Consider the following 17489-nt stretch of genomic DNA (forward strand, 5'->3'; position numbering starts at 1 on the left):
CGATACACAACCTGTGGACTGGGCCCACTTAAACATTGTATTGGGTGCATACAAAAGTCCAAATTAGATGTGAAAACTGAAAATGACCCCATAACTGGGCCATAAGTTGATTTAATCGATTCGTTTGATTTACTGTTTCACCCTATAGTCTGCAGCAGGGAGCCTGTGAGAGTTGTGCACGACCACATCACCTGTCTCTATGTTGTGCTTCCACACCTGTCCTCTAGATGTCATCCATGTCTCTGGTCTGGTTCCCTCATCATCAGAGTGCCAGTCCATTTATTGGGTTGTTGGTTGGGCAATGGGTAGTCTGTTCACTCTGTTGTAGTTGGTAATACTATTGCTGATTCCTCCTCCTGTCTGCAGTCTGCACGTCTCAGTGTCCAAGTAAAAGTCTGTAGGCCTATAATACAGGCCTTTGCCTTTACTGCAAAACCCTGACAGTTTGAAGGAGGGACTACAAGGAATTATAAATGGAAACAATATGCATTACCATCACCTGATTCGGCCGCAGTGGACCGACACAGCTGTTTAACATTAAATCCTAAAATGATAGGAATCTTAATCTGTCAACATCACTGTTAGGAAACGTATAGACTATAGCTGGTCAACTTACTGTATAGGCTACATGTAAACAGGCTTCAAATCAGTTGATCAGTTGTTTTTGTCAAGTCCCTCAATGGGAGAGAGGCTCAGAGAGCATCGTCTTCAGAGCATAAAATGTTTGCAAGCGAAATGCCTCACATGACGACGCCTCTGCATCGGTATCCATGGGAACAGGGGGCATGTGATGGGAAAGCAGGCTTCAGGCTCCCGTCCTCAGGAATGCCCCCCACCCCCTCCCCTTCCCTTTCCCCATGCCCCCTTTCCTGGTGAAGCGGCAGCCTTTATTTCTTCTATCCCTGAGACATTCTCTCTTCCATTGGGACGGTGGTTCAATGCACATGGGCTTCTTGTGTGAACAACGGGACAGTCTGGGAGGATGAAATCTTGCACAATTGGCCCCTCCAGCGCCCACGGGAGTGACGGGACCCCCGTACATTGCGTCAATTACTAGACAGTCATCCGTGATTTGTCAGAGGAGTAACGTCCGGTACGGCGTACACAAAATTAAGGCGTTCCTCCTATTTCGACAACAAATTATTTTCGGGAGCCGGGGGGTGATTCCCAAAGTCCCTGCACCACCGTTGTCTCAGTGGCATTTCCACTACTGGGCTCTCGGTGAGGTATTTCTTGTCGCTCTCTTGAAACTTTTAGAGGGCAAAATAGATCCTTCATCGCCGTCGGTTCTGAACGTCTGGATATAAGCAAGTGGTTGAAATTGGAAATTGCACCGCGAGAACTTTCACTCTTTTACAGCCAGTATGGACGGAACCAATCGAACTATTGACCCGAGTTGCAGGGACCGACCACCGGTTGCAATCGACATCATCCTTCGTGAGTAGACTTGGCTGACTTGCATTTCATTTTGTGTAAAATGAGCCTATGGGTAGTTGAGATGCAGATCAGGATCGAGTCAGTAGGACAGGTGTTGCCTTTGGCTTTATTCCTGGCAGATATACTTTGTGCATCTCTTTCTCTCCATCAGCCGATTTACATTAATGGGGTATACGTTAGCTAGCCTGTGCCCTATGACCCACCATGCTGCATTAATTGTTTAACCTGCTGCAGTGCTGCTAAATAAGACTTGTCTTAGAGGATACATTATTTTATAAAAACAATTTCTGGCTGATTCTCCACCTTCCACATTTTAAATGCTCACAATGCTTTTGAACTGGTTGGTCAAGCCAGCTGTGTCTGACCACATCTTTTCACACATTGCCAAACAACAAGTTTAAACAGTCTCAAATAATATTAAAGTTTAAATAGCCATTTGTTATAAATGGCGTTTTTAGCCTATAGGCCTATCCAAGTTCATTATCATTTATAGGCCTATAGGCGATTAAAATGTTTCCATATTATATTGTCCTATATATAATGAGCATGGCTTGTTATTTAATGCAATATACCCGTTATACCGGTTGTGCCCCACCATATAGTAGACTACCAGTTGACAGTTGTACCCTGTCTGTCTGTGTCCCTTTTAATCTTCTTACTCATAAATAATATGAACGAATTAAGCCATACAAAATTACAAATCCATATATTCATATTATTATAGGCTAATATAAATCACAAGCCTATCCTAAAACCAAATCAGAATCAGATCAACTTTATTGCCCAACAGTGATTTTAAAAGTGGGGTCCGTGGGACCCCCAGGGGTCCTTAGGGCTTAGGGCTTTCCTGGGGGTCCCCATATGCATCAAAACCACTTTAATCCTTATATGTATATTGGCTATTTAAAATAGATCAGCTATTAAAAAAGAAATTAACAAATTTTAAATATTTTAACAACACAAATCTTGTTCCCTGGCACAAACTATTTTCAGATGGGGGGCCCACGGCCAAATACATTAATTTTGGGGTCTCGGACATGAAAACGTTTGAGGAACCCTTAATTGGATTAGACTAATCTTTCATTTCAGTAGCCTATTCTGTGTGCATATGCTGTGCACTGTGCCAATGTCCTGGGGAAACAAAGCTGTAGAGAATACACCTGTTTCATTTGAACTAACTTACTTAATAGGCACAATAAGATCCACAATTACATTGTTTATACATGTATTATCGTTTATCACAGTTCCTGGTTAATTTTCAATAACTTTTGTTTGGTTTGACCTGATTCATTTTCACACAAAAATGAGAATGGCGCACCCTTCTCGGATAACACATTTGTCTTGTGGAAAACCACATACCCTCTGATGGACATCTTTATTCCATCCTGTGTGCCAAGTGTGAATATCAGAGACAGCTGCCTAATAGTTACCATTCATTTAGTGAGGATCTTCATTGGCCCTGAACTTACAGGCAGGTTAGTTTAACCACACTCGACATCTGAAGGACACTCCTGTTGTCAGACTTATTAAAGGCCAGTCCACAGCACACCAATGCAACACCGTGCAACATGCAACTACGGTTGACAAGGTGACAAATAAACCCTCTTGTATACCTCTTGAGAGACATTGTAAAACATATTGCTTTAATTAATAGGCATATTACTTTGGTATACAGAAAGCATACTTTGTCAATTTATTTAATTCCCTAAAGCCAGAAATCCATGGCCAAGTGTCAGACTGTGCAAAATATGAACAGGGGTACACACAAGGACCAGGGCAGACCAAGGATACTGACTTTAATGTTAATTATAACATTGTGTTATAATTAGGCTACTGTATTTTAATATTTATACTCTAAAGGTCAGGTTGGGCCAGCCCTCACACCTACGTTGCACCACAGATCAGACTGATATGCCCATGTATGTTGATCTCTGTATCTGTTAGCCTTGTCCCTTTTATGCCAATATATTGAGATCCCTGATATCATCAATATATATGCCCATATATGGACATGCCCCTGTTTGTGCCCATGCGTGGAGCTGACTGATATGTTTGCGCCTGATGCCATGACGAGTGATGACACATGGAGGTCTGTGACTGGTACATTTTGTGCGTAGGGAATTTACAAGTTTGTGAAACACTAACACTTATTGGGAGGTCTTTGTTTTAATGTCTTGGAAGTTTTTAGCCTAATTTGTGTGCTGCTTTCTTGGCCAGGGCTCACTTGAAAAAAAAAGAAAGAAAATATTTGTAGCATCCTGGGCTGTTAGTTGGTCGAGGAGGGATTTCCCAGCCTGCCAGCGGTGCATCTGTGTCTGATTATGTTTATATGTTTTTGTTTGTTATTTAATTAGTATGTGCAAGGAAAGGAATTGTTATTTTGGTCTATAATGTGTCAGTCACAGGGTTTATGTGTTGTCGTGTTGCAACAGAGAGGTTAGTTGTGTTGAGACCCCCTCTCCAGTTCCTCATGGACTGTGTCAGAGAGATGCATTTGCTGTATGAGTCAAATAAAAGACATTCAATGGGTTGATTGTTCATTACGTTGGTAAACCAGAAGTGGGATGGCATTTAGTTTTGGACTAGCCAATTATATTTACTCATTTTTATCTCCATTACTATTTTTTCTAGTCATTATGCAGATTAATTCCTCCCACTGCTTGCCGCTGCTCACCTGCCCGGTGAAACTACTTTCGGTTCTGCGTTGCTGATATCCGTAGCATACTGAAAATACACAGTATCATCCCCCACACGGAACATATGATACAGTGACAACCAATTGTGAAGGACACGTGGGCGAGTATTAAATTACATACTGTAGTTGATTTGATTTGATGTTATTAGACATCATAAAAGAAAAACATGTTTTTATCTGAGAAACGTCAAGGATATAAACACAACAGAGTCGTGAGACTTATTTCCATTGTGGTCCTTGGTCTGAGATGAACGATATATTACAGCAGATACAGGCAGTGCAACAATAAATAAAACACTCTAGAGCTACGCTACTTACAGCATAAATAAAAAGGATCTCATTATAAATATAAGTGATCATATATTCTGCAATATTTTCTAAATGCCATTGACCTTTTTCTTAAAAAGGAGATGGCTGCTGCTGATGCTCTTTATCGTTGTCATTGATGCATTGGACACATATTCAGGGACTGTCTTTCTTAACCTAAAAGGTTTGATACTGATGATCGGGTCCAGTTGTTTCTATGAGACTATAGCTGCACACATTCAGACACACTTCTCTCTCCAGTTTTCATTTATAATGACATTTTGGCCCAGTAAGCAGCACACCCCTATTGGTCCATTCTGTTGGCCCAGTGACCTGGGTCAGAAGAACTGTAGCCGGTGTTCTCCTCTGGTTGACTGTGGCACTTTTCCCTCTTGCTCAACACACATGCAGTCAGTCAGTCCTCTGTCCCCCACCGCAGCATGATGTAGTCCTGTTTTGGTGCCAGTCAGCTCTGTTGGCTTTTCACTATACTCTTTAATCTATTGTATTTGATTCAGCTGCTGAGTGCTGCATGCTAGCTTAATTCATCTTTCACATGCTGGCAACTCGGCTCTGAAAATTGCCAAAGTAGTGTGGTGAATCAGTCAGTACAGTCATAAGACACACCTAGAAGTAGAGTAGGGTTTCAAGTGATTATTTTCTTAGTACTGATTATTATTCTACTGAGTCTTGTTCTAAATTGATTTATCTGATTAACTACTGACTGACTAATTAACTCTAAAAAGTGTCAAAAAGAGCACAAAGTTCAGCACGCTTGTATATTTGCTATTTTTGCTACTTGTTACAAGATTGTTTTTAAATATAATAAATCTATTAGTTCAATCAATAAAGTACCACAGACGAAAAACAGTCTAAGTCCAAATTTCATTCTGACCCCTCCACGAAAAGACCTCGTTGTCCTGAACCCTTATCTATCATTTATACATTATGGATCAATAGTGTGGACATAGACTGTTATTCGTCTGTGGCATTCATTATTGTTGCACCCCTATTGTTGTATCAGGATGATGACCATTGAGTGTGCTTTGTGACTGATATCGTGTGATTGTTGAGGATGATGGAAGATGCCAGAGAATTAATGGCTCAAGACCCAGAAGTGTAACCGAAGTGCCCACAATCCATGACTTTCCTTGAAACGATTAACCCAACCTTTGTTCTTTCGTCTTTCTTTTTCCATGTGAACAGCCAACACTCATCACGTTCTCTTTCTATCCGTAGAACAGCTGTTTATTTGAGCAAGGTAATCACATCCATGTGTGTCTGTTGATGCTCAGATCCCAAACTTTAGAAGCTCTTCCCAGAAATGAGTTTTAAGTGAGGTTCATACAAGGATTTTGAAAAGGCTGCGTTATCAAGGTTACACATAGAGACACAGCAAGAGCTTTTCCCTGAGGCTGTTAGAGCCCTGAACAATCACAACACAAAACAAAATATAAATACTTTATCCATTATATCATTATGTTGCTGTTTATATTGTTTTCAACAATATCATGGCAGGTAAGAATGTGTCCCATTCTTGGTTCAGGGGTAGAGTGCCTGGATGGTAACCGCAAGGTTGCCAGTTCAAACCCGGGCTCCCCCAGAGTTAATGTCGAAGTGTCCTTGAGCAAGACACTGAACCCCTAATTGCTCCCGATGTGCTAGTTGGTGCCTTGCATGGTTTCCGTTGCCATCGGTGTATGAATGGGTGAATGTAATGCACAATCTCTGTAAAGCGCCTTGGATAAAGGCGCTATATAAATGCACCATTTACCATTTGTCCCACATTCAAGGTCCCATATACAGTATTTAAACTAGAACTGTATAAGGTGTACTTAATACTTATTTAAATCAAATATAAATGTATATTTCAAACATATATTTAGGGTATGAGTAGTAGGCTACAAGCATGAGGCATATGGTTCTTGTGAGCTGTTCTGTATGTGCAACAGGTCCAACTAATATGTGGGGAATGGCTACATATTTTAGTCGTTATGGCAAATCTCTCTATTTGGAGAACAATATTATAAGAATGCAATGAATTCCCTCCTGTCTTTCTCAGGGTTTAAAGCCCCAAAAAATCCCAAGACTGAATTTTTTTTTTTGCAAACCTGCACTGATCTCATTAAATGACCCCTATGAAATCCTCAGGACTGAAATCCGTCCCCAGGACTGAGAACTTTAAGCCCTGCTTTCTAGAAGTACACATTTTGGCTGTTCACAAATACCTGCTGTTAGGATGGAAGCCCTAAAATGTCAGGAATCATGAGCGGGATAAGTAACAAATTCCATCCTGCAATATATTACAAATTACATAAAACATTTTCAAGACCATACAAATGACAAAATCCCGCAATATGTGAGAATTGAAACAAACTTGAGACTACAATTAGCCTGTCATATATCATTTTCATTTCAATATTAGTGAAACATATTTTATATCAACTACATACATACTTCACCATGTTTTCTTTTCGAGGGGAAGGGTTTCTCCTCTACAACCCATCCAGTAACCATAATGTGTTCTTCTGTGCCTAGAGTACAGTAGTTTCAAATCTTCATGTATTGACTCATAATTTATAGTCATTCTCTCTCTCTCTCCAGAACTGGATGTCTTTGGGATCGTCCTGTACTCTGTGCTGACTTTAATGGCAGCCGTTTCCGTGCTGGTCTACATAGAAGAATGCATCTATTTCTATATAAAGTTGCCGTCCAACAAGAAGAGTGTTGTGGTCTGGGTCAACGGGGCCGCGCCGGTAAGACTAAACGTTTTTATATACTTTACATGCCAAACGTCTGTTACTTAACCCATTTTGACCTGAGATCAGATTCTAAAAATGTCTTATACAATCTACATCCTGACAGTTTTCTGAAAAAGCTATGTTTCTATGTCAGTCGTTCTTCGATTTTTCAAAAATAGCAGACCTACAAGCTCGTAGCGCGCCACTCGGTGGCGCGCTATGAGCTTGTAGATCTGCTATTTTTCAATAGCTGCCAGCTAAAGCATAACATAATGCTAACACCAAAAGGGGTTCCTGCCCAGAATGGGCCAAAGGAGAATTCCATGCTAGAAGGCTTTCTTACCTTTATTTGTAGTTGTTTGGTGGGGACGTCCCCACCAAAGAGGTCCAGGTGTTATTTTGTGCAAAAGTGCATTGTGCATTGAATTGAATGGGGCATTGGGGTGTTGTGCTAATTTGCTTATTTCTATCACTCAAAAATCATTTTTTTTTATATATCCTCTCTTCATAATGTAGTATCCCAAGCGGCACACTTTACTACTTATTTCGATGGAAATAAGCGAATTTTCACAAAAACCCAACCCCCATTGAGCGCTTATATTAGGGGAAATAGCCACTAATTCACTTTTGCACAAAATAACACCTGGACCTCTTTGGTGGGGACGTAACAACTACAAATAAAGGTAAGAAAGCCTTCTAGCATGGAATTCTCCTTTAATGATTGTCATCAAAATACAAATTGGGCATAACACAAAAACAAAAATGATATGGAATACCTTGCCTGAGATGTGAGCTTAATTGGACCATATGCATAACACTGCAAGCTTTGTTCCATGCATGATACAATAAATAAATAAATAAATTGGTTAGGGTGAGTTCCTGCCCACCGCAGTGCAGGGGACTGGGGTTTCAATCCTCCACGGTGCCTCTGGCTTGGTGAGGCATTCCAACTAACACAATTGGCCGTGTTCTTGGGTGGGAAGACGGCAGGGGAGAACGATCTCTGTCGATGCACTAGCGACTCTTATAGGTTGGTCAGGGAGCGGATATACCATGCTCCTCCACACTCTCCCAGGTGAAAAGAAACAGAAAAGAAAGAGACTCTACACCAGAGGTGCCCAAAAGGTAGATCGCGATCTACCAGTAGATCACAAGGGCTGTGCAGGTAGATCACATTACATGCTCCTAAAAATATATATGTAATTTAAATTTTGCCACTTGAATTAAGGTGACTTGATTGACATTTAGAAGAGCCTGTCAGCTCAAACCCACAATGTATTACTTTGTTTTCAAGATTGTTGTGCACAAACGTCAGTAGCATTACAAAGTTATATACTGTGGAGTAAGGAAACAGCAAGACAGGAGACCTTGGGTGCGTCGAGGTAGTTTACTCACTTTCCACATACAAAATATTACAGTACACACTGTTGGTAGAAAGAAAAACCCTACCAATTCCATTTTCCTTCTATTTCCCATTCCAAGTGTGTTTGTCTTATGTCTTACTGTAGCCTATGTAACGCCAGCGCCGCCCCCCCCCCCTGCCATTGAGAGTGCATTGGGCATTTAAGTTAAATAACTCCGAAACTACAAATCATTTCAAAGTAAAAAGTTCCAGCATGTGTCTCCACAGTAAGCTGAATTATAAAAAGTTTCTAGGTGAAAGTGCTTTTTTGACGTGCCAATATCTGCCATTGAGCCCCATTGTGAATTTCTCAAATTTGAAAGCACTATATTTCTAAAACTATGAAACATTTCAAATATTTCTTTTCAGGCAAACATGTCCACCGTAAGATGAACCTAAATAGGTTTGAATGGGGTTTCTAGGTGTAAGTATGTAGGACTAGTAGCATGCCAATGTTTGTGCTATTGCCATTGATAATGCATTGGGCGTTTAAGTTAAATACAGGGGGGACATATTTTGACAGCAGAAACTGCCTGTCATAATTTCTCCCTATTCCAAAGCCCCCCCAGGTACATTATATATTTAAACTATTTTCAGCAATGGTACACTTATTTTTTCAGTGGGTAGATCTTGTTGAGCTGGTCATTTTGAAAGTAGATCTCACGTCATAAATGTGTGGGCACCCCTGCTCTACACCCTCCCCAAGACCTACAGTAGTGACATGACAGCCTATACTTGAAACGGGAATTGGCAATTCAATTCAGTTCAATTATTCTTCTCTCTCTCTCTCTCTCTCTCTCTCTCTCTCTCTCTCTCTCTCTCTCTCTCTCTCTCTCTCTCTCAGGTGATTGCCACCATGTCATGCATGGGGATGTGGGTTCCCAGAGCTACCATGTTTACTGACATGACCTCCGCCTGGTGAGTGTCTCCTTCTTCACTCCCTCGCTGCATGTCTCCTCTGTCCTTAGCTTACATCCCATGCTGTGCTGGGTTTTCTTTCAGTATAGAACCCCTGTAGTGAGAGGTCAGCAGGCAAGGGAATCCACACCGAAAATCACACAGAGTGATATACTAGAAAACAGGGCTGGCATTGTACAATAGGCTACACTAGTAATGCTTGTTTTCTCTACTCACTCTTTCTCAGAATCTCACCATTCTTCTCTTCCCCTCTCAGACATACTGTAGTCTCTTTTGAACCTCTTCCTCTGTCACGTCCTGACTCCTTACGTGTTCCTCTTACACTATTCTTCTTTCGTATGCCGTGGATCTGCTAGCCGTCTACAAATCTTGTAGTCTTACGAACCGCTAGGATTTGATTTGATTTCTGTCATGTAAAGTGAACTACATATGTCAAACCAATAGAACTACATATGTCACTATACCAGGTCTGTTGTGCGCATGCGTGCGCCGGTGTGGGTTGTGAATGAATGACACATGTGAATAAACCAGTCAGTTGTTATGTAACAACTGACCCGCATGCGATTGTCAGAGCGTCCTGTGTTCTAATCTAAAGTAAGATTACAAGCGTCTGAAAACGTCACATGGTGTCAGAAGTAATAAGCTTGAACCACTCTTTATTGTTTACCTCTGTCCTGTTCCATATGTGCACATCTCTCCGTAGCTACTTTGCCATCGTTGTGTTCAAGTTCCTGATTCTGATGCTGGAGGAGGTGGGTGGCGACGAAGCCTTCCTGCGACGAGCGGGGAAACACAAACTGAAGATCAGCACGGGACCCTGTTGCTGCTGCTGCCCGTGTCTGCCATATGTGAACATCTCACGGTGAAGCACAAACACCTTCTGAGTATTTAGACACTGAGCTGAGATCACTGTTACTTACATCATTTAAATGGAGACCGATAATAACCACGACCTGCCCTCTGTCAGCTGTTACAGATTACAATTATTCGATTTCAGGGGAGAGAGGACGTTTCGGCAACAAGACTCATGAGTCGATGTCTAGTGAAAATCTTTGAATATTGCATAATGTCACGTACAGTAATGTATGTTTTAACAAAAAAAAGAAGCAAGGTCTACTCTTTGTTCTGTGCAAGACAGGTTGAATGCCCCCTCGGCTATTTAACCCTCTCAGTGTACAGAGGGGTCCCCCTGTGTGTTTCATCACATATTATACCTATATTACACCCCCTACTGGCTAAAACAAAGGCCACTAAACCTACATTCTTCAGGCATATCATTAGTTATGCATGAGAAGGTCCTTTGCCATTAATGTAGTTTAATTGGCTCATGTATACATTAGCTCTCTATACCCTCACTATACATGAGGAAGCTGGACGCTATCATGGACAACCACTCACTCCCCCTCCACATGGGGATTGTGAGGAGTTTTGGCAGGAGGGGAAATGATAGATTCATCCTCCACAAGGGAACACTCTGTAAACTTAGACAGTACTAGACTTGTCTTTTGTGCCGTTAGCTATATGAAGCTGTATAATGATGCACAAGATGGCCACTCTATTAGTTCAATAGACTAATCGGAAGTAACAACAGTTCATTACAGTAAGGACACTATCTGACATGGTTACTATAATGTGTGTAATCTTATTATTTATTTCTGTCCTGCATGCAGAGAGCTTGTACGGTAGAGAGCTGGCTATGAGCTAAATTTGTATGTAGATCAGCAACTTTCTTACAAATGGAGGCCCAGAGTGGAATTTCACTTTAAGGCTGATTTATAGTATCTTCCTGGTGTCATGTGCTTGAAAGCTGCACCACACACTACACAGGCTATATTATGGTGCATTCACAGTGTAGAGACCTTTTGTTCTTGTGGTGGTTGATTGAGAGTACCCTTTTCTAACTAACTGGCTTTGTGCAGCAAACGTGACCAAAAAAGGGAAATGAGGAATGTCCAGACGAAAAGTTAAAGTTGAACTCAATCCATCCAAGTTGAAAACAAAATAAAAATACTTTTAGCATATAAACTGTAACTTAGAATAGAAGGAGGTGTAGGGCAACAAAAAACAGACGTAAAAAGCTGTGAACCTCCAATCAACTACACCTGGCCCTCTGATGGCCAGGTATTTATGTCCTCTAGTCTCTGCCATGTCTGTAGAGGGTGACAAAGCACACTAACAGGAATGTTATAAATGGCATGATGGCACATACATACATGATGTGATGGTCTATTGTAGATCGGCTCCTACACACAGTCTAGAACAGAAGTGCACAATTGCACATCTCCTCCACAAAAACCAAAGATTGTCTGTAGTCAACATTTTGTAATGCTGCATAACCTATTTTGGGCATGAATGAGCATGAACAAAAAGAGCAGATCCAAAAGCTCTCAGCCTATTTTCGCTGTTTGTCAGACTAGGAATATATAGCTTTAGCGTGTGTGTGTGTGTGTGTGTGTGTGTGTGTGTGTGTGTGTGTGTGTGTGTGTGTGTGTGTGTGTGTGCGCGCGCGCGCGCGCGAGCACTTGTGGAGGGTCTCAGCTTTTGTCTGATGTGAGAAGGGGGCGTTCAGAGGGGGGGGAAAAAGGTTGGGAACCACTGGTTTATATAGTCAGCAGTCGAGTGGGACAATAATAATAAGACTTTTGTCAATGTCATAAATCCAGGCGTTCTCTGTTCCTGCTGAAGCTCGGCTCCTTTCAGTTTGCCCTGCTAAAGATAATCTTCACCATCCTCTCCATCGTCCTCTGGACCAATGGAAACTTTGACCTGGTTGACGTGAGTTGATGACGTTAATAAGCTGAAACACATATCATTTTCAAACACTTAAAACTTTACAGTTAATCACAAACTTTGTCATTGTTTGTTCTGTCTATACCCGCTTTCTCTCTCTCTCTCTCTCTCGCTCTCTCTCTCTCTCTCTCTCTCTCTCTCTCTCTATATATATATATATATATATATACTGTATATATATATACTGTATATATATATTTTGTTTTTATTTATTTTTATTTTTTAACTGACCCTACTGGGGTGTGATTGTGTAATGTGTGTTCCAGATGAACATCACTGGTGCAGCCATCTGGATCAACCCGTTTGTGGGCATCTTGACCATCATCGCCCTGTGGCCCGTCGCCATCATGTTTATGCACTTGAGGACCACCCTGCGGACGCTCAAAATCATCCCCAAGTATGCAATGTACCAGGTAAGGTGCTTCCGTCACACATGAACATCATGCATCTAAGCCAGTGGTTCCCAAACCTTTTCATGTCAAGGACCCCCAAATTGACACTAATTAGCCCGCGGACCCCCATTTGAAATTATATATGTCAAGGACCCCCATAAGAGAATATGTTTACGGCTCTAGCAGTGATTCTCAACCCGTTTAATTTCAAGGACCCCCAGTTTGACATGCATTAGTCTACGGACCCCCATTTAATGGAATTTCTGTCTCTGGGACCCCCAATTTATATTGTAAAATTAATGTTATTTTAAAACATGGAACCAAATGGAACCAAATGGTTCCATTTGTACACTCTCTGAGTTACAGACCCATAATGGTCCATTTGGTTCCAAACTATCATTTAGCTGGGGACCCCCTGAAACTCCCTCAGGTACCCCTGGGGGTCCCCGGACCCCACTTTGGGAACCACTGATCTAAGCTGGCACATACAATATATCCAACAGGGCTTGACATTAACCTTTTGAGGCACTTGACCTTCGGACAAGTACATTTCCCATCCACTTGTCCGGGCACAAAAGTCACTTGTCCGGAGCACGAGCACACACAAATACATTTTAAATCAACTAGCCTAACTGTAAGTTGATTTTGGTGAATATTAGATGAATATTCTCAGTTACAAGTTAATACCCCTAGAATGTGATCTTACATACATTTCATGTATTCCAAATACACAACCATAAATTGGTCCTATACGAACACGGTTACTATAATGATCTCATCTGCATTTAAACTTGTACCACTGCGTCTGAAATCACCCAATAATTAATTCCTAAGATTTGAAAGCTCTGGCAGAAAACGTGTATTTAGTCAAATATCACCACTTTTCCATGAGCTGTACACGGACACATTCTCTCCGGTGAGGGGCCCGGAATGAGTGCAGGACTGAACATAACAGAACTGCCTTTAGGAAGCACAAATGTATGGGACACACAATATAGGCACATGAAAGCGCAACACACCTGTCAATTGTGTGCCCCATACATTTGTGCATCCCAAACAACAACTGTTCCCAAAGGACGTTTTCATATTTTCAGTCCAGCTTTTCCTCCTGGAAAAGTGGGGGTTTTTACACACGTTTTCTGTCAGAACTTTCAAATGGATATGAAACTAGAGGACAATATCTGACTCCAAGTCTTCGGAATTAATTACTGGGTGAGTACACACGCAGTGCTACAAGTTTAAATGCCGACGTGGTCAGTCTGCTAACCGTGCACGGATATGACCGATCTATGGCTGTGTATTTGGAATACATGAAATGTATGTAAGCTATTAACAATATTGAAAAGGTGATTATTAGGAAAGCCAGACAATAAATGCCAAACAATATTGTTGGCTGCTAGGAGCGCCACAGAAAAACGTGAAACCAAGAGTCACTTGTCCAACGGACAAGTACAATTTTAATGCTTGATGATTTATTACTTGTCCCGGACAAGCCTTAATGGCAAGCCCTGTCCAAGTATTACACGTGGCTGCATAGCAACCCATCATTGTCCTGGATAAATACACATACAAATGTTGGTAGACTAGACACCTATTGAGTATAAGGCAGGTGTCGCCATCCAGTCGTATCTCTCATTAAGAGGATGACTGTATTTGTTCTCAGTAAACACTACACCCTGTACAACAGTTATCAACCTTTTTAATTTCAAGGACCCACAGTTTGACACGTTTCTTTATCTCTCGGACCGCAATCTAAACAGTAAACTCCACAGTGTTCATTTAACACCAGAGTAGGTTGTTTGCATTGTACCTGTTAAAGTGGCCACTGAATGATTGTATGTTGACAGTTCTTATGGCTTTCGTAGTAGGATTTTCCAGTGATTATGTTATATTAATGTAATAATGTGTGTGTTTAGCTGGTGCTTATCCTGAGTCAGCTTCAAACTGCCATTATCAACATCCTGGCTATGAATGGTACCATCGCTTGTGCCCCACCCTATTCCTCCATGGCACGAGGATACTGTGAGTATAGTTCATCAACTAGACTGACGTTTCTTCCTAAAGGGGAGTTTTTCGTTACCATTGTCGCAATATTGCTTGCTCTGGGTGGATCTTTGTTGGTTGTAAAGTGTCTTGAGACAACTTGTTGTGATTTGACACTTTAATAAAATTGAATTGAATTGAAAAATCAATCTACAGGCTCATTCATAGTCTGGATTTTCGGTGGTGAGGTGACCACCAAACTACGGCACGAGCCGCGGTGAAGAGCAAACCACCACCACCGCCCCAGCCCTTCTCTCTGTTTTTACTCACCACCTCTCAACGTTATTTCAGCTCTGGTGGTCACCACCGAAAATCCAGACTATGAATGAGCCTTACATCAGGCAAATCCCAACCTGTACGTGGGCTGGCCCCCACTGGTGGGCCCAGAGGATATGGCAAGTGAGCCCGCAAATATAATCCACTAATCTAATCTAATGATAACATTAATATAAAAAACAATGTAAAAAATATTTTTTTTTTAAACCTTGAAAGAAATGGGTTATTATGTTACTTCCATTGATCCGAGCCAGAAGACAATTGATTGATCATTAAAATTAATATGCTCTGAAAATGCACACGGACCACCCATCTGACCACTTAACATAGCAGCCATTTGGCTGCCTTGTTAGGTGGTTGCGAACGCTTTGGGAACTTCTGATCATAATATTAATTTTCTCATCTATGAATCCATTTATATGAAGCAGCTCTCTGCTGGACTTTATCATCTCACCTGTGACCTCTCGCTCTGTCTCTCTAGTGATGAGTCAGCAACTGTTGATTCTGGAGATGTTCATCATCACGCTGGTGAACCGCTTGTTGTACCGTCGACAGTACGAAGAGTTACCACAAGAGGCTTACAAGGACAACGAGAACACTTGCATGATCACGGGGCCAGAGAGCGCCTGAGCTGTGTGTGTGTGTGTGTGTGTGTGTGTGTGTGTGTGTGTGTGTGTGTGTGTGTGTGTGTGTGTGTGTGTGTGTGTGTGTGTGTGTGTGTGTGTGTGTGTGTGTGTGTGTGTGTGTGTGTGTGTGTGTGTGTGTGTGCGCGCGCGCGCGTGTGTGTGATATGTATACGATTCTACATGATATTGTATTGGTATACTGTATATATCCAGGTGTGTCTCTTTGCTCTACTGTAAAACAAAGAGAACATATGGAGGGGAGCATAAGGACCATGGCAAAATGAAAACCGACAATAAAACGAACCAGTGCTGGACGTGGACTAGTCCCTGGAAAGTACAGTTGGAGATCCACATATAAGAACACAACATGTATTGGATTCATGTAATACACCGACTGGCCTGTGGATGTCATGGATTTGCAAAGCTGCAGTGTAGTGTTTCCAGTTCATATCTTGGTTCACACCTTCCTATCACACATCAACGGGATTTTGATGTTCCCAGCTTTAGCCTCTTCGTAATAATTCCAGTTGAAGAATTGTCTTATTTTGTTTTTATTGCATTTTATTACAGTGTGTTCTTCATTTTACTATGACGCCATGTCGCACAATCAGGGTCCGCCATGCCGGCTTGTGGTGGACATTTTTTGTCGAGGACATTCAAATATTACCAGAAAACAGAGCTATGGACCTAAATGTATACTACTTTAGTGCTGTGGTCCTCAACGTGGGTTGAGGGTCCTTCTGGGTTGCTTGAAGGTGGTCCAAATGTGGACCATTACAGGTGTGTAACTGGGTACAAAAAGGACCCATTTGATTCCATTTGTAAACACTCAATGAGGGCTCCATTTTCGTCACCGCTAAACCCCTTATCCCTAAACGTCTTTGCCTTTTTTTACTATTTTGAAAAGCATTTTTGAATAGTTCAACTAGCCAATCTACATTGAGCGTTGTGAGCTTGTAGACTATTTAAAAATGTTTTGCAAAATAGTAAAAAAGGCAAAGAAGTTTAGGGATAAGGGGTTTAGCGGTGACGAAAATGGAGCCCTCAGAGTTATGGGGGGTCCTTGAAAATAAAATGTTTGAGAACCACTGTCCTTATGGACTCCTAATGTGTCATACAGTAGAAAATCAGTGTCATAAATATTCTGAAGATGTAGCCTATAAACTACTACAGACTATATTATGACCCCTGTGCACAATGCATACAATATAATAGTTGTAGGGTTCTTTTTTTTCCTTTTTTTTTTACAGTTAATTTGTAAGTAATTTACAATATCTATAAGATATAGACACATTAGACAGCAGTGGCTTTGCATTGATGAAACCGTGTAGGTTGAACACACTGTTCCATTTTCCATTCTTTGAATGTAATGTTTTCACTGTCAACTGAATGAAAAACATCTCTCACATTTAAAAAACAAAAAAGTAAAACTGTGTTCCATGTGCCTTAAAACAATTAATTGTTTCTCTCTGTTCTAAGAAGAGACCTTGAAACATGAAATATGTCTTGTTCAAAAATGAGTGACTGTCTGTCTGTCTCTAGATAAAAGTGTGATAAGTGCCACATTCAAGGGTGGGACATGCACACAATGATTACACAAGCATTGCTCTGTACATCTGTAACATTTGATTCCACCGTCGTCCACACACATTTCTATCGGCAGTAGAACCACACACGTTTATTTATTAACTTTTATGGCAATATGGTTATGGTTTATTGTAGGTGGTCTGTTGCATGTCCCAGGTCTTACACTTGTCATTGACTTTGTTCTGACCCACCATCTAATTAATATGGCTTAGAAATAAATTGGCCTGAGGCTATATTTACCCCCTCAAATGGAATATTAGTCATCTGTATTGTTTG

General features: G+C 41.2%; 1 protein-coding gene across 1 annotated transcript; it reads left to right on the forward strand.

Moving 5' to 3' along the window:
- The first annotated feature begins 1245 nt into the window (after positions 1-1245).
- Positions 1246-16440, forward strand: slc51a (solute carrier family 51 member A). The gene is made up of 8 exons (XM_079489031.1): positions 1246-1437; positions 7043-7194; positions 9426-9499; positions 10203-10361; positions 12163-12274; positions 12556-12702; positions 14598-14703; positions 15482-16440. Exons 1-8 carry the CDS (start codon positions 1365-1367, stop codon positions 15628-15630), a joined length of 972 nt encoding a protein of 323 aa, XP_079345157.1. The 5' UTR covers positions 1246-1364; the 3' UTR covers positions 15631-16440.
- The last annotated feature ends 1049 nt before the right edge of the window (positions 16441-17489 follow it).

This window comes from Electrona antarctica (genome assembly GCF_951216825.1).
Source record: "Electrona antarctica genome assembly, chromosome: 20".
NCBI lineage: Eukaryota > Metazoa > Chordata > Actinopteri > Myctophiformes > Myctophidae > Electrona > Electrona antarctica.